Source organism: Falco punctatus (genome assembly GCF_963210335.1).
Source record: "Falco punctatus genome assembly, chromosome: 1".
Classification (NCBI taxonomy): domain Eukaryota; kingdom Metazoa; phylum Chordata; class Aves; order Falconiformes; family Falconidae; genus Falco; species Falco punctatus.
The window spans coordinates 27,858,051-27,877,216 of record NC_137580.1 but is presented as its reverse complement, the minus strand read 5'-3'; the positions used below and the strand labels follow the sequence as shown (position 1 = coordinate 27,877,216).

Below are 19,166 nucleotides of genomic sequence, written 5' to 3'. Positions count from 1 at the left end.
TTTGGGAATGCTTGAGTGTCCGCCGTCACAAGACCAAGAAAAACAATTTAAGCCTTCCAAATAGTCTAGAAAAAACAATGTCATACATGCCAGAACTTGTATCCATTGCAGACTACTAGAAAACACAAAAAAATACTACCAGAAGTTGTGTTATTTAACATGATTATTATAATTTTTTTTAAATATACTACCAAAATAGTAGAGGATTTCAAACTGAAGAACAAAAAACTAACAGAACAACCCTCTGCAGGTATATTACTGGTTGAGCTCAATTCTTTCCTACTGCTGGCCCAAGTGTCAGATAATAATGAAATTGTACCAGATTTTTTCCTGTATACAGCAGAACATAAATGGACACTTTGTAGACAGGATGTAGCTATAACCATTTCAGGATGGCATGTTCACATTAGAATGAACTGGTGATTTCTCTTGTTGCTATTCACATACATACTTGGCAAGGGTAAATTCATTTAGCAACACTGTAGTTCACAGGATGCTAAATTTTTAAGGGTACTTTCAACATGTTACAATTTACAGTTGCTAAGCATGGATAAATTACCTACTTAAGAATTCTCTACTTAAGTAACTTTGAATCAGATATACTGGAGTGTCTAGTAATTGCCATCTATACTTTGCCAAAAAAAAAAAAAACCAAAACAAAAAAAACCCCACAAGGTGAAGGGAAAAAAAAATCTGCAGAGCAAATATGCAAAGAATACTTTTAAGTAAGACCAAATGTCTGCTCCCTCTTAGGAACATAAAGTATGAATACATAACATGACATCGCCTATTAATGACTATTTGCTACTCAAAATATTCATGCATTCATTCTAGCTTACATCTAGTTTTTAGAATGTAATTTGAGGTACATCTATCCCCACCACTGCAGATAAGCAGGTCCTAAGAGAAAATACTCTATTTCTACAGTCTTAAAAATTCCTATATTTTCCTATATAGCCGCAAATATTCCAGTGAAGTGTTTGTGAGAGTTTGGTAAAACAGCTCTGGAAAAATACAAAAATCAAACAAAAAACCAAACTGCAGTTGCAGTTAGCCAATACTTAGTATGTTATCTGATATTTCATCCAATTAGCTTTTCTGTTACTGGCTATATGATTGATACATGTTTTATCAATATCTTGGCATTACTTTATTAGTATTTATTAGTATCATGTTACTTGCTATCTAGTTCTATTTTCTGTCTAAATAGCAAAATAAACCTAAGATACAGGGTTTGAAAATGTATATGTTTGCAGGAGTTAAGCACTAAACTTGGAGGCTGCAACTGTTTAGGAGTTTTTGTACCCAAGTTTTCCCCCTCCCATCCCCCAAAGCCTTTTCTACAAAATAGCTGACTGTTTCAATATTCATTAAACTGTTACAATTCTTGAAGATGGTTTTGGAAAGTCAAGGCCTTTAACAGGGCTCCATAAAACCTTTTACACTAAAAACAAAAGCAAAAAATCAAGCCTGAGCCACTAAACCTCTAATCTTTGCTTTTTGATCCAATACATGAGAATAGAACCAACATTTGAGTTCTCTTCCTGCTGATCAACATCTGTTAATTAATAACTTCCCTCAAAAGTTATGCACCCCTGCTGAAACCACTAGTGCTGCTATAATGGGAAGTCCGCACAAAGTTAGCTTACTTTCTCCTGCATTATCTGAAATAGACATAACGAAAAACCAGTTCCACCTGAAAAATGTTCCACCTGGTTGTTACAAAATTTGAGTTCAGCTCACAGCACTGAATGATTTCTTGAGTGTCCTTTTACAATTAGAGCACAGCTGACAAAAGGATAACAGTCTTCCGTGACAACAAACACAGCACTTCAATTTTCAGCCCTTGGCAGTATAGGCAAGGCTGACAACTGCCTCTAACACTGAGGAAGAACTTAACTCTAGTGTAATGGTTAGACAGCTTAACAGGATTCTGGCTTTCAGGCCTTCCCACAAACAGCATTAAAAAAAAAAAGAAATCAGCACATCAAAAGCCCAATGTACTTTGGGACAGGGCCCAAAATTTAGACAAGTGCTGTAATCCCCAGTCAGAGAATGATGCTCCCTCTCTGGACTAATGAGAACTCAATTAGTTTGCAGCCAAATCAGAACCTGCTTCAACAGGAAAGCTTACTTCTCTTCTGTAGAACTAAACAGCTAGGTCACTTTTTTGGGTAATGTGACCTTCTTATATGTATCTTTACAGGTGGAGGATGGAACTGAAACTGTATCTCCCACACGTTAGAACCCTAACCATCAAATTATTTTCTAACGACCATAAGAAGAAGAAAAGAAAATATTACCACCTATTCCAAACAATCTGCAATACACATATTCATTATTACTTCATGTCAATGAGACTTTATAAAGGTAGAAACAGTTCTTGATATAGGGAAAAAATACGGAAGGGAAAAAAGTTATGTGTTTTATGTTCTAAACGGCAAAAAAACCTTTTGTCATAATACTTCTCACACATGGCAGAGATATATTAGACGCCTCAGGCAAGAGCAGTTTCTAATTTAGAATCACAGGGGGTTTTTATTGTTGTTGAAAGGATGGTATTATTACATCTTCCTTTCTTGTCCCATTTGTCTTCTTGAACTGCAAATGGGCAGGGAAACCTATCTTCTTATGTATCTGTAAAGCACCCATCCCAGAAACGTGAGTCTTGACAGACACGTGGGTAATTCAATATTAATGCGAAACCAAAACAAAAACACACCCCTTAAAAACCAAACAGCAGAACATCTACACTCTACACTATCACAATTTCAGAGGCCAAAACCTGAGCTCAGAGAAATCTGGTTCCTTTCCATTTACTGCATATTCCTCTAGGTATTCAGTGCAATGCTAAGCAATAGACCACAAGGTTTCAAAGCACTCATTTCTGTCCACTAAAAACTTATGATGGAAGACAGCCACAATTCAGCTTCTTCTTGTCGGAGGGCTTTCTTCATCAACGTTTTAAGGTATCCTACTAATGATGCTCACTCTCACTGCATCTCCCCAAAAAGTACTACAGAAGACATTCTGTGAGCATTTATAGCTAAATGTTCAATCTATACAGGTATTTACAAACAAACTGCACTTCTAACATACCATTATGTTAGAAGAGACCAGTAGTATTGCCTTGCATATGCTCTCTGTTTCTCTTATTGGGGTCTTTTTGTGTTTTGTTTAAATTGGAGGGTTTTTTCTGAAGATAGATACGGATACCCACAGCACAGAAGACAAGCTCTGTGCTTCGAGCAAGTAGTAGTGAGGTTTGCAGTTACTCCTTCCTTTTCTGAATAAGCTCAGTGCAGCTTCAGAACAATCCTCAAGAAAGTCCTGTCCAGCTGCAGTTCTCTGTCACATAACAACTGCCAAGTTGCTGGGAATTGCCTGTGATCAGACATTAGTTTTTTCAATGACTCAATGCTCTCAAAAATTTGGACCCACACTAACATACAGATTCTTCAAAAGCACATTCAAATAAGAGTTATGTGCTTTAATATACTTTAATGTCCACTAAGGATCTTAAAGGAATACACCATGAGACTATGGACATAATCATACAAAAAATATGTATATACTAACACAGGATGCCATATGAAGATTTTAGGAGCAATAAACTCAATCATAAATTATCCCAGACTTAAAAAATCTGCATCGTGGTTTGTTTAGATGGGAGAAAAATACAGGAACACAACTGGGGAGAAAAAAGAAAAAAATAAAGCTAAGCAAACTATATGATAACATATCTCTCTCAAAATAAAAATATGACAGAAGACAATGTATATCTACTATTTTCATCCCACAAAGCTCAATTTGTGGTAAAGTTGTTGGAAGTGTTCATTTCTACTCTGAATACTTTTTAAAATTTGTTAGCTTGAGAAATATCCTAGTTGTTAACCATTTGGACTCTTACTAAAAAGTCAGTGATACTCCTACATGATTTTTGGAATATTAGCATTTTAGATAGAAAATACTTTTTGGCAGTTAGTAGTATTCATCTAAATATAATTACAGTGAGAAGCATTTTAAACTTTTTTATTTATCAATAACTGTTCTTAACTGAATAATTTTTCTGTATTTCAGTTTTCTTTCTCCATCAACCACTGAATAAAGAGACGAAAACAATCAAGTACTTTATCTGAAAGAGGTCTACCGAATCAAAAGAGGATATGTCATTATCAAAGACATCTTATCTTTTAAAAAGTAATGCAAGAAGTTAAAAAGAATCAAATTCATTCAAACCATACAATTCATGTATTATTCAAATGCATAAAGTACAATTGAAATACCTTCTTTTAGCTTCTTCTCTGTAAGAAGCTTAGCAGTATTTGAAGAAACTTTGTATAGGAATTCACAAAGAAAGATGGAATGTGAAGAATCATCAGAGAATCCACTTTTAAAACAAGTATCGTCGTTTGGGAAATCTATTGAAAGACAAAGGGTTAAGTAACACACAGAACTTCAGTTATATTAGTTATAACCATTTCTCCACCGATCTTTCTAACCGCATATCTGTAATTATGTAGTTTCTCTGCAATATCTTTACTACAACACAGATACATCTGTTTGATTTATTTTTATAATTAAACTTACATATCCATCACACACACACACACAACTTTGGTTCATATATGTGACAACATTGGCACTGTCTACCACTGCTTGCCAATGTAATCTAAAAAAAACATTGTCTGGTGTACTAAGGTTTTATTTTTATCCCTTACATAACATACTTCAGCAGAAGGAAATTGTTTCTCTTGAGGGCTGATCTAGAAGTTTACCACCATCTTTGGCAGCAGACAGACAATGATTTGGAGAATTGCTGTCAGCCTGCAATGACCTCCCTTTCTCTGAAGAGAACAAAATTTAGCACCAGCACATTGTGATGCTGCCCTGGCTAGAAGGCTAAAAGTAGAAGAGACAGAGACAGACAAGCAAACCTTTCTATAGTTGTAGGACCACTTGAGAGCACAGCAGCAAAAAAACCATAGCTGCGTGTTTGCACAGTGGCTAAGCTCCACATCCTATAGATCTAGTGCCTGTTACTTGTGACCAAGCAATGCTAAGGCAGAACTGAAGGCACCGTGCTTGCTCTAGGAGCTCTAAATCATTCCTGCATTTCCCACTAAAACTTTTGTTGTTCGGCCTATGTGGTGTTACTTTGCAGAATGGCATGAGGCAATGGAAAGTTGGTCTAGGAGTATGTCCACAATGCTGGCTGCAGTATACCATGGCTAATTTTTTCCTGTGTAAGTCTGTGTGTGAGCTTTCACACTCAGACTACTTCAGATATTGTGCAGTCCTTTTAAAATTTAAGCTCAGGCACATCTATACTCAAAAATGTATTTATTTATGTATTTTCAAGAATAGTTTTCTGTTCCCAAGAGCCTCGTAACAGTCACATACTGCAATAAGCTGTAACAGAAGTTGTGATCTGAAAAACAGATAGTTTGCTGGGATAGATCATATGACAAGTTCAAGAGATGGGTTTTATTCTGGGAGCAGGGTTTATGAAAATACAGGTAGGTCGGTGCGCAGTAGGGGTAGATATCAACTTAAATAATGTTTAAGAAAAAACAAAGCGCCAGACCAATACTTCACATACATGTTAACTGCTAATAGCCGTTTTTTTCTGGTAGAAGCCTGATAATTTTGGCAGAGAAGGTGACATTTTTCTTTCGTGTTATAAATAAGGGTATGAGGTCTGTGGGTTACCACTGGCTTTTTTTAAGTCCTAAACTTGATGTCTGAGCAAAAAAAAAAAAAAAAAAAAAGTAACTTGTACACAATTACATACACTGACTGCTGAAATACAATTAAGAACATCACAACTCCCCCTCTACTACACCACTGTTGTTCAACTTAATGCCAATTTTTCTTCTGAATTCCTTCCTTCCCCTTGGCTCAATAAAAATTAGAAGATGAAAACAAAGATAATGTATCCTACCTGAGAACTTATTATGGTACAGGAATTCCATTTGCAGTCTTTGTCCAGCTTTCTTGGCTAGTAAGTACGGAGTACTGTAAACAGGGTCTCCAGTGGCACACATAGCATCAGCCCCACTAAACAGCAACATCAGAGTTTCTAGCACATCTTGTTTGACTACAGCAGCACACAGGGCCTTATCACAGAGGGAAAATAAGAAGTCTGTCTGAATTAGAAAGTTATTGGCAACAAGTTTGTGTAAATTAGATGCAAATTCTTTCACCTCCAGTATAGCTCCCCTGCATTTTCAAAGACCATAAACATTGAGAAGTAGCAGGAATCATGAAGTGTGGTCTGAACCTAGAAATAAAAGTGGCAACAACAACAACAAAAAAAGCCCATCAACCCAGCCCCATAAGGTGTTGCTGCCACAAGTCTTATATGGGAAGAATAACGTGAACTAATGAAACTGGAGGGGAAACTTGTTATTTATGTGAAGAATTCCCCGTTTTCCTTCACACACCAAACTACTAAACAAAAAATCTTACTATTTCAGACCTCAAAAGTTCAACCAAAGGGACAAGATTTGATCCTTAAACTCCATTACTAGGAAACAGACTGAAACACATAGGCATTTTTTCAAAACAATGGTCACAGTCAATAAGGCAGCTATTCTTTAGGGTATCTTCATACTTGATCATCTTCCTTGAGTTTTAAAGATCTCACCACACACATCATAAAACATCAGTCCCTTTCATGTTTGTATACCCAAAGACTGATGAACATAACTAACCTTGGGGTTTTTTTCTTTCAAAATGTTGGTCCAAACCCATAAAACCAGAAGTAGCTAACACAATTACAGAAATCAATTCCATAAAAAATTCTATTATTAAATGCATATTTATTTAATTAATGAATGAGTTTTTCTGAAATTACAGCAGAAACTACTCAACTCAAAAAGAGTACTACTCTAAAATCCAGCTGCTCTAAGAAATATATAAGCATCTAGTAGGCACAAGATGACAGGGCAGACAGTTCAGTAAACATTCTAGAATTACTGGCAATGACCACCTTATTACATGGTAATTTCATGTCTCTGCAGAGAATTTGACCATTATGTCTGATATTTTTCCCAGTAGTTAAATGAGTAATTGACAGGCACCCTTCCCCTCCTCCCCAACAAAAAAAACAGACTTCAGAAAAATCAAACCTGTAAAACACAGGTTTTACTAATTTTCTGCTTTCACCATTGATAACACTTGAATACATTAGATGATTTAGTGTTATATTTCAGACATATAAGATATCAAAATAAAGAAGTGAATTGGGAATTTGCATCTCTACAGCGTGCATTTGAAATGAACAAAAAAAAAAAAAGATCCACATGCATTGATAGCTCTGAAAGACATTATTACAGGCACCATACAGGTACCATAAACTTTTACAAACAAACAAACTGGAAAAAATAGGAACTAAAAAAAAAAATCATGAAATTACTTCTGTAAAGGCTCCAAAACAACCCTTATTCAGCTCTGTGAGAATGTCACTCAGGATTCTGAATTTATTTCTCACCAGTTTAATACAATGACCAAATTGCACACATCCAATAGAATATAAAAGGTATGGCACGGGCTTACCCATTCTAACTTTACCTTATTCAACTGTTCCTTGGTTTTGTAGGGAAAAGGTACTTTCCTGAATTTTCCCTCTTTATATTTTTGTGTAATGAATGCTATCCTTTTTTCTGCAGGGGCATCCATATGCAGCTCTTCATCTGGAGGAAGATTTCCTGCCCAAAAACTGTTTGCTCTCTTATTTCCAATGATAATAAACAGCTGGATGAGGTACAAGAAAAAAATAAGCAAAATAGCACGAAGGATATGAAGCTAGCCCCTAAATAATTTTTTAGCTGCTAAAAGTTGAAAAAGGAAGTTATTAAAGAAAATTCCCTGCAGGAGACAGAAGCCTCTCTCAGTCAGTGTCTATGGTCATCTATAAATGAAAAATAAAGTCTGTAGTCATCATTTACTATCAATATAAACTAAGCTTTACAAGACTAACCAGTTGTAATATTTCAATACATATTAGAAAATACCAATAAAAGATTAGAGAAGACTAGCATATGTTTTAAAGAAAACATTGGTGACTCGATCCTCTTTATCACCACCACTTTCTAACACCCCAAGCAACTAAACTGGTAGGCAGAAGTCTCCTTTCTTTTCTTCTTCCCAATATTGCCCCATCATGATTGCTCTGCAAAAGCATTTTATTTCCCCCCCCCAAAAAAATAGATGCTTTGAGAAATACAAAGGGAAATTGTACAGATATCAAAACCAATGAATGACACAAAGGTAGGTTATTCCTGGAAACACCAAGTTTACCACAACAGCAGCATGTTATTTAGCAGTTACATGCTCAGCTTTCCTGTGAACAGAGAAATAAATAGCTCCTATTCATACAGTAGTTTTCAAGATTGGAAAAAAAAAAAGAGTTTGAATATCACAATATACCTCAATAAGTTCATTGCTCCAAATGCTGGCATCCATTTTTAGACTCCGGACCTTTGAATCTCTTGGTCCTAAAGATCTGTGCTGTCCTGAAAATTCAAGAGTATTTTCACTTAACTAAAGCACTTAAACTGGGTTTCTCTTCTGCTGAGGTAGCAAAAAAAAATAATAATGACGACAGATTTATTCTAACTGCTATTATTAAAAAAGACTGGGTTTTACAATTGAATATACACGCACCAAACCCCCCAAAAATCAAAAGAAAAAAAGAAGTGAATTGCATTTGATAATAATGAATAAATAAAGTAGGCTGGCTGATGTAGCAGGTTTTGTTTTGAAAGAAAGCCTGAAGTTATAAGCTATTTCCTTGAACCTACTGCTTAAGCACGTATTTAAATATAAAACATACCAGAATTAGATTTTTAGTAGTATCTGAAAGATTTATCCCTATTGGCAGTAAAATATGCCCTGATGTAAAAGAATTAATATCCCAAATTTATACACTGAAAATTGTTATCCTTTGGCATCCAGCCTTGCAAAAGCCAGCCATTTCCCAGGAAGTGCTAGTGTTTCTTAATTTCCACTCATCGTGAAGGATTATTCATCTGAGGGAAACCAACCACCTTACAGACCTGTCATTTAAGCATGAAAGTGCCTTAGAATAAGGATGACCTTGGTATTAAAGAAAAAAAAGAAGTTATGTTCACTTTTTGTTTGTCAAAAATTTCACAAGGATGGTGCTGTAAAAGTGAAAAAAGCCAATTCAAGGACATACACAGGTATGCAAATATGACATTTTGTAGAACCCACACAGCCTATCATTAATTACTCTACCTGCGCACTTCTTACAAATGACAACACAGAGATTGATGGATGCCCAGTCAGGACTGGGAGCTTTACAGTCAGCACAGCTCCTGTTGGACTCATTGAACCAAATCTTCTCAGCTACTTCATAATCAGACAGAGTTTCTGCTATTGATTGCTGCAGTGTTTCAATCCAGTCTTGTTTCTCTCTTTCCGACTCTGCTGTAAAGCTGAAACAATTGACTTTTCCATGTTATTGATCTTTATTTTAAAGCCCAATTAAACGTAGTCTGTAGTCTCTCTTATTTATTACATTTACACCAGATATCAGTCAAAAAAAATCTTCCTCTACACAGATATAAATACTAAGATGGAATGTATTATTTTGTATTTTTAGTCAGTGAAAACTCCGTTTCGGTGTTCAGTTTTCAATACAACCAATACTAGCATGAACTACATAGCTTTTATAACGTTCAAGTTACATTCCTAAGTTACTTTCAATCTTTTTACATTACCTCATACCAAACTTAAAGCCTGAATTTTAACAAAAGTATAGAATGACCTAAGGAAACACAGAGGCTTACTGAGGAGTAAAATGAACTTGCTATCTACAACAGCCAAAAATGCTTTTCATTTAAATAGATCTTTTCGAAAAATACAAGTAATAATAAGCAAACATCAACTTGGAGATATATGGCTTAGAGAAAGTCAAAGAACCAGCTATCAACTAGCCACAGATTCAAATCACTGATCAAGGCTAATTTACCTACTACTCTAGTCAACTGAGATTGATGGGAAATTCTTTGCTAACATTTAGCAAGCCCAGGAGAAAAAAGTGGTTTCTTCTTTGGCATTACTGAGATTAAATTTAAGAAACTACAACACTTAAAAGTCTTTTATTTTTATTTTCTTAAAAATCGTTACAAGTCATAGCATCAGCCAAAGTGAAACTTTCTACTGATTTTGATAGAGAATTTCTACAAGGGATGGCATATTAGTGATTCTTTTCTTTTCAAATAAAATGCTTAATATTAAATAGATGCAGCATTATTTCACTCCTGCATTTCATTATTCTTTAAAATGGAGTCAAGTTGTTAAAGTGACTTTTTTTTTTTACTTCTGCCTTTGCACAGAATGAACAAAGAAGGCTACATAAAAATATGAATCTGTAGGCATAGGATATCTAGTCAGGAAGGTAACAGATGAAGCACACAGCTTCATAGATAGATTCATAGAATCCTTTTCATAGATAAAATGCTGAGCATCCTTAATAAAAACACTACCTTTCCATCCAAACTAGAGAAGTCACTGTAAAAGTATTTCTTCTGTGCATTAGTTATTTGCATTTTTTTAAATGTAAATGTTAAAGTTCTTACCTAAAGGTTTTATAAGGAGTAATTATTTCAAAAGATTGCTTTGCAGTCCGATCCACTTGTTTTACATTTGCCACGTTCATAGGGATTAAAGTGATACCAAATCCTGTCTTAAAATCCTAGGGGAAAGGCAAGAAAAGTTCAGGATTTTATCATTCAAAAATCAAACATGCATAGAAAATTAAATCAGCATGGTCCAAAAATCCAAGGTCAGTAATACACATTTTGGCTACAACATGCAAGCTCCTCCTAATCCATTAATAGATAAATAAACCTGTACTAACTTTAGCCCAAAAACTATGCTTCTAATTGCTAGAATGACCTTATTTGATTGGTAGGAGAAAAAAAAATGCACACTCTAACTATTAATAAAAGAAAAAAACAGATTGCTTCGGAAATGTGTATCCAAAACACTACAGAGGTATCTAGCTTAAAACATGTTTTAGTTATTAAATGATGTTTATACATCTAAATCCTTCCAATTGATAGCAGTTTTGCCTGCCTTCAGACAGACTGTTTTAACAAAATGAAATACGTATACAATTCTTCCTTAAACCTATGGTTGTTCATGATTCTCATGATAGAAATATACTAAATTTTTGTTTCTGTTAACAGCAGTATCTTAAATCAAACGAGCAAAATAAAAACAAGAAAAAAACTATAACTTTCTGGAATTAAATGGTTTGCCCATCTGAGATATAAACTGGATGCATGTTTCATTTGTTGGTTTTAATTATTTCAAATAATTTTCCTTAAGAAGTCTTGATTTTTAAAGGACAGGTAATGAGACTATACTTCTACATGAACAAGAGTGCAACGCATTCTTTGTTTATTAAATAAAAGCTGAGTGACTGCCAGAAGCCATGGTATATAGGAGTTCAATATACTCTTCAATCCAGAAGAGTTTACTGAAGGTAAATGAGCAGTAATGAAGATGGCTAAAATAATAACTACCATATTGAGCCAGATCAAAAGTTCACCTAGTACAATAGCTTCGCTTTAAGCATTTGCTACTGGCAACTGTCATAAAAAGAATGTACATAAGAAAAGCTACATTCTTATCTTCTCAAATAAGCTTCAAGCAATCCATGGACTTCCAGCACAGAAGGTCCCTGAACAGCTGCAACAAAGCCTTCATATTTACTCATTGACAGCCACATCCTCAAGGAATTTAAACAAATTCATGCTTTGAGGCCTCTGCAGCATCCTACTTCACACAGTTCCCAAATACTATGTGCAAAAAAAGCAGTTAATTTTGTGGATGTACGTTGGGGTTCTTTTTGCCTGATAACTGAGAATTTCATTACATGATGTTAGAGAAAAACAGTAATTAAACTTCACTCATCTACCTATTCCATACTGTTCCTTCTTGAAATTGCCTATCTGATATTCCCTTCAGTCTCTTCGTTTTTATGCCTTCAAACAGCTAACTGCACCCAATTTCCTTAGAGCAAAAAGGGAGCAGGCTGCATGGAAGCACCCTGCAGGCCAAAGAGCGCACACATTTATGTCTGTGAAGAGAGACACAAACTTCATTGCACTGAACAATGCAGAACTAAGAAAGCACTCTAGAAATTAAATGCATCAAATTGAAAGTCCTTACCTTTAGCTAGAGCACCAACCCTCCAAAATCTGCACACATACCTAGAGTATGAACAATCTCACTGATGAGATAGTAACTATTCTGTTTTAAATTCAGCAAGTGCGTAAGAACTTACCGTACTGAATTTCAGTGTAAAGAATGTCAGAAAGGTCAAGAAATTAGAAGTGAGGAATACACCGTTCAGAACTGAAAATGGTGGCAAATTAACCAATTTCATTGGTACATTAAAGTTATTTCCATAATAGTCCAAACCAACTCTATGGTAACTGTACAACACTTGGCATAAAACAAGTTTTGTGAGCGACAGGTACACTGGAATCTAATTTTAAAGGTTCAGAATTACATGCTTTCAGGAGTGCAGTCTTGCTCTCTCCTTCAGAAACAGAAGTGGAAATTGGTACAGGGAAGAAAGAAATGCTCCACTTCGAAAGATAAATTCATTCACTTTGAGTGCACAAAAGGACAATAGGGCCATTCAAGCACTACGCAAAATGTACTGAGAGCAAGACCAAGCAGTATCTTTTCAGAATAAGAATCATCTTGGTTCTACAGAGTGAAAGCTCATTGTTTCAGATAGATTAAACTGTGTTAGACTTTCTGACAAACAAAGAAAAGTTTACAATTCAAAAATGCACAGAGAAGACAGAGCTGGTTTGGTTTGTTGTTTTTTTTTTTTAAATATAGATGTGTCTTAAATGTCAACATTTATACTATCTTCACAAATTTGAAGAAAAGTTGAAAAATGGGTTGACAATAAGACCTTTTTAAAACAAACCAATTCTTTACAGACTTAATAAAAAGTATTCACTAAACAGTACAGTTAACTGAAGGCTAAAAATACTAGTAGTGGAAAGTAGTTAACTGTAAGATGAGAACAGGCTTTTGGTAAGCTGCTGTTCCTTCCTGAAGGAGGAATGATTACAATGTGTGAGCCCTGCTGTCATTACCACCCCTGTCTGAAAAAGACATAGCCTATGAAAACCTGTCATCTGTATATAAACTGTGAAATCATATAACATTTTTTTTAAACACACCTTTAATGTGTATCTATAAAGTGCTATTACTGTACAAAATTGCTTTCTCTGTTATGTATTATCTTTTCATAGGCAAAAGCTACCCTGAGACAGGCTTTACTAACCTTTCTTCGATTTTATTCTGGATGAAATTCAAGGAGCTTCAAAATTAGTCTCATACCTTTCCTAATATATTACCACTGTTTTACAGACAGAAATAAACACCAAGGTTAAGGAAAACTTAAGTACATGTATGAATAAAGGATTCTGATTTCTTTTTATCTTTTGACCTACTATATTATGTTTCCAATCATGCAGCTACATCTAAACAAGTCTAATTTTCAGAGTTGCTGAACACATAACTTTTGCTATATCGTCTTAAAAAGACTGGCCTAGGCATCTTTCTCTATGGAATACTTAAAAATAATCAGAGGATTCATCTTGTGGCACTCAGTTAATGAGCACACCTTTGCTACAAAACTACTCTCCTTCTCCCTGGAAAGTGTAATCATTTTTCTTTCTTATTTTCTCCCCGTCCACTCAGTTTTGCACTAGTAACAGATGGGATAGCATTCTTGTTGGTTTAGTCAAACCAAATTTATCTGAACACAGGAGTTCTAGAACTGCTGCTTGTGTTCCTCAGCTTTCACTGTTTTAGCAGTTATAATAGTGTCTTCAGATGTGCTGTGTAATATTATCTCCAAAGTTGTTAAAAAAAAAACAACCAACCACCCACAATTATAAGTTTACCCTTACCCCTCATAAAAATTCTGGGAAATAAATTCCAAGTTTTATTTTAAAGGTTAACTAACTGTTTCACATTAGAAAAATCAGTCTGTAGTTTTCCTCTCAGTTTCTTCCTGGAGGAATGTGGGGATAACAGCAACAGCAATGAAAAAGGAAAATTGCTGCCATGATTTCAAGAGAATATATTTCTACATACACATACATGTGTAAGTATATATTTGTGGTATATTTTGAAGTACAGAAAGTACAGAACTGTGAAATACAGAAATAGTACTGGCGTATGCTGGAAGAATAGTGTTTTTGGAAATTGCTGCATCAGCTGAACATTCTCACCACATATCAGTTTCTTTCCTGTGAATTAAGAGATCATGATCCCTTTGCTTTTTTGTCCTTAGCTATCAGATCCTGAGGTCATGCAGTATTTAAGGGTGTGCATGCACACACACACATATAACAATGCTCCAATAATAGTAAGAGGAACAAGCTAATACAACAAGAAGAATATACTAACATATACACACACAGATATGTATGTATATGTATGTGTGTTTATATATGCACACATACTTTTTTTTTTACCATTCATCTTTCCTTACATCCTACCACTAATTTACAAAAGATCCATCCATATTTATGACACTACTCTTGTCCTACTGCCCATACACAGAAGGTACTTGACCCTAAATCACAATATCTCTGATCAGAGTTCCAAAATACTACCTTACCTGTCTCCTTGAATTTACCTTTGCTACTTGCAATAGCTGTTTAGGTTTACTTTGGGGACACTACCACAACAGTTTGTGACAATTATACTAAGACTTATTTCTGAGAGATCTGAGAATTCCCTTAACAATTTAACATGATTTAGACTTTTCCATCATTCTAGCCCCATGGTATTTGATTCCCTTCAAACCACCAAATAATTCCTGGGAGATTAAAAGCCAGTAACCAGAATCCTTCAGATAAAGCAATCATAGTTTCTCTTCTTTCCAACTTAATTGGAGGTATATAATAAATAGCTGGAAAAGCTGAAGTAAAGAAGGCTAATTTCTGCAACAGAAAGGTGGGAAAAATTTGTTTCCATGTTAATGAAAAATTAAGACATATTTATTTATTAGAGTTTGAGAAACAATGACTAGTAATCCGGAAAGTGCTTTGATGATACTAATTCTCCAAAAGTTCAGATTGATTTCCTCTCCTTTTAAACTGTACTTAGGCTTAGCCTCCCCAGTCACCTTTCATCATGATTTTCAAATCTTTAGAGACTTACGTCCCTCATCACAGCCTAAAATCTTGTAATACAGATTTTAGGTGATAGTTACATATCAGAGATTAGAATAAAAACTGCCACAAGTTGAAGACATATATACTCTCTCTTACAGTCTTCCTAATGAGATCTCAAAATGAAACTGTAATGAAGCATATAGTACATGATCACACACACACACACAAAATGATGTTAAAAGAACACGGAGTTTGCCAACCCAAGCACGGATGAGTAAGGAGATGCTAGAATTCAAATTTTCTGTGCATGGTAAATCTGTACCTTCGTGCTCATCTGTTATATGTGAGGTAGTTACATCATCAATTTTAGGTTCTTTACTTAGGTAAGCAAAACTCCTATATCCTATAATAGAACCACTTGAAAATGATTCAGGCTATTATTGCAAAACATTTTATAATGACAACCTGATATCCATAAATTTGGAGGTTAAAAAGAAGGAAGAGAGCAAAAGGCGAGTAGAGCCACTTAGATTAGCTCTAGTCAGTGCCATGCAGTAGGCTTGTTTGTAGTGGAGTGTATTGGTTATGCTACTGGAGCACGTCCCACTCCACATCACTATATTATAAGAAGATACAGTACATGTACTTTGAGATGGCTCTATCATGAAAGCCAATACATAAAAAGTGGGGACAACCAAATGATTTGTTTCAAAACTGCATTCCTGACCAACACTCTAAGGTAGTTACAACCTTAGATGTTACTTTTCATGTAAATTACAAATCTCTCTATTCACTTACTACAGAAGTAATTCAGCATCCTCACTTCAGCAGCTATGTCTGTGTATTTTGCAGTATCAATACAATTTTAAATCACTTGATTATGCACCATTAGGCCCATGCCTTGTTTGTTGTATGGAATGGATCTAGAACACATGAAGATGAAAGCCCCCTTCCTGTATAGGCTGCAAAATACAAAATAAAAATAAATTAAAAAAAAGGAGGATCACATAATTAAAGTGACCGAATACTATTCTGGAGAGTTAGCTCTTATCTTTGCCTTTGCCAGTTTCTACTCAGTGGAAATCAAAAGCCTTACCATACAGTCATTTCACTGTACCTGTTTCATTCCCTGCCTTTCTGCTCTAGGGTTTGATTTGCAGAACTGCTGAGCAGCTGGAATTTAAGTCAAGACCTATGAAAGCAGTATTTTGAGCAGGTATAGTTTGACAAAAAAATATTTTTTCCCAACCACCCTCCTAAAAGAGAGAGAAAACAGAGAATGGAAAATATATAGATATTTGAATAATTCATTTTGTTTCTCAGAACTGTGTGGTCATATGAGAGAATCGTGCTCCTTTACCTAACAGGAGCTGATGAAAAATAATCCCTGTTCCTCAAATAGCCACATACAGCAACTGCTGACCATTTCCTCACAGAACGTTCCTTTAATGGTGAAGGATTCATTCTGTAAAGCACTTTTCAACAGTGTATAATAATAAAAGGCACAGGTTACTCGGTGAAAAGAAATTAAAATTATCAGTTACCACATAAACAATGCACTGAATTAGGTAGTAATCCTCTGGAAGAAAATAGCACATTATAGCATCTACTGTACAATATTTAATTGTATGTTTTAATTGTGTGAAATTAAGTGTTTAGAAATAAGCCCAGTTTTCCCATGTTTAGCGTGGGTACACACATCTGTAATTGTGGTAATGTTATTTCGCACAGATCTTCTCTAGGTTTTCACAAGTTTTTAGCTGCGTTCTCCCAAAAAATGAAGTTTACATAATCACAGGAACATCTGTCTCCCTACCTAACTCCAAGTAAGTTTTCACTCTAGATAGATGCTTGGCTTCAGTCAAGTTCAACATAATAGCAGCCACTGAGTACTTCAGGTCTTAACAAGATTTAAGGAATATAAGTCAGAGCAGAGGACACAGACTCTTAACCCCAACCCTCGACTCTCCAGTCCCAGAAGGAAAGAATTTAGTGTATCATCACAGTAAACGAAGACAAGATGATACAATCTGGAAAGCAATGTTCAAAGACAATAGCTACAAACACATACATACACAAATTAAAAGCTTCAATTTCTTAGTCCTCAACAATGAAGCAAAAAGATGACAACAGAAAGAAGAAAAAAATCTTGCCATTACAAATAATTTGTATGCGTGCCATCTAGTGATGGTCCAATAACCTTTTTGTTATTTCTGAAACAATTTGTGTGAGCTGTTAAATCACTGTAAGGAAATTCTACATAAAGCTGTACTTTTTAAACACAAAGCAGTTTAAAGCTATTACTGGAAAGCAGAGTTCAAGACTTAAAGGTACCATAGTAATTTGCATTGCTGCTGTAGAAAAAAACTGAAAGGACTGAATTCTTCAACTGTTCTACAACTCAGAGTTCAGCTGCAGCACAGAAAGTGTGACTCATGCCATACTCCATTCTGCCTGCACGTGCATTCTTTTTCTTGTCACTCAACATACTAGGAAAGCAGCAGTCTCACATCTGAAGCATGCAAGACAGAATCAAGCATCAAAAGCAAGGTGGTAACAATACATACAAAACCTGCCTTGTTATCTTCCCAAACACCCTGACAGATATCATGCAAGAGACAGAACTGCTCTCTTTGTTGCCAACCCCCCAACATGAAAGACAAATGCAGACAAAGCTTCAATTTGAACAATTATGGTAATGCCCTTCTAGCAAGGCTCCTCTGCAGCATGGAGCTCTTTCCGAAATCGGCATCATATTAGCTAGAGAGGCTGCAGCAACTGCAGCCTGCCTGGGCTATGATCTTCTGCTGCTTCATGAAACATCAAGAGATGACATAAAGATCGTGTAGCTAAACAAACATGTAAATAAAATTCAAAGCCTGTCATGAGCAAGTACAGCTTATATTCAAGGTTTTCACCTTTACTCTTATTCCAATAGCCATTTATAACATCGCCTTGTATTAAAACAGACAATTGTGTTCCTTAAGATACAAAACTTGTAATACATGGAAATTCATTCCGTTTCAGAGTTCATTTCTTGTTACTCACTTCACACATTTTTCAACCCAAAGGGATGCCATTTTAACATATGTGAAACTTATTATTACCTGGACATGCCGCAATTTTCCTCACTTCTATTGTTTAACCCTTCCACCTGCCTGTGATATTTTTTCCCCGCTTAGCTGAAACAGGTATAACCAACTACAGCCACCATTTAAAACTCATCAGTTTTAACACTTCCCCTGTAATAAGCACCCAGAGCACCTGTTGATGATATAAGAACATTTTTAAACATAGATATTACTATTAAAACTTTAAGTAGCCACCTGGACTATTCCTTGGAAGTGCTTCACAACCACAGACTTTCTTGGAAGATTTATCATAACTGTTCTCCGGACACCAGAAGGATCTGTGTATTTGAAAAGTACCATGTACAGTTACGGTTTTCTGAATTCACATCTTAGTCTAAACAAACTGCTAGCAAAGTGTTTGGACTCCTAAAGTAAGGACAGATTATGAACGTTTTTATGATATTTTACAATTTAGAATAGTGGTCATGCAAAATTGATTAACTACTTCATAGACCATTTTGTACAGTTGTCACTGGACAATAGAGAAAACTGGTATGATACCCGCACTGGCAAAGATCCCCTAATGAACCAAGAAAACCTCCAATTAATGGAGCTCCTGTTTTCCTCCAAATTTACCTGTGAAGAAAAACAAAAAATGACATTGACGAGTAAAAAGTTTCATTGACCAAGCACAAAGCTTTTTACTTATTGTCTGCAAACAGGAAGGTGCTAAAACAATCAGTCCTCACTGTATATATAAAAACTTCTTATTTTATTTACTACCTCCTACTTTAGTAAAATAAAATTTAATTCTATGGTATCGTATTTCACAAGTAAAAAAAATTCATAATTTCTCTTTCAACAAGGATTAGCAAAAGTAACAATTTCTGATGGAGAAAGT

The 19,166-nt window shown here is 35.2% G+C and overlaps 1 protein-coding gene across 7 annotated transcripts in view; it reads right to left on the bottom strand.

The window, feature by feature from the left end:
• The window catches only part of ARAP2 (ArfGAP with RhoGAP domain, ankyrin repeat and PH domain 2), a 143,502-nt gene that overhangs the window by 61,040 nt on the left and 63,296 nt on the right, over positions 1 to 19,166 (bottom strand). For all 7 annotated transcript variants that reach the window (XR_013929704.1, XM_080397040.1, XM_080397039.1 and 4 more), the window contains 6 exons: positions 10,611 to 10,726; positions 9,265 to 9,464; positions 8,434 to 8,519; positions 7,576 to 7,758; positions 5,945 to 6,119; positions 4,287 to 4,421 (listed from right to left, as the gene is read on the bottom strand). Coding sequence is in view for 6 of the 7 variants with exons in the window: in XM_080397040.1 (XP_080253166.1) it covers positions 4,287 to 4,421; positions 5,945 to 6,119; positions 7,576 to 7,758; positions 8,434 to 8,519; positions 9,265 to 9,464; positions 10,611 to 10,726 (895 nt within the window). In the remaining variant the exon portion in view is untranslated. The remainder of the gene's footprint in view (positions 1 to 4,286; positions 4,422 to 5,944; positions 6,120 to 7,575; positions 7,759 to 8,433; positions 8,520 to 9,264; positions 9,465 to 10,610; positions 10,727 to 19,166) is intronic.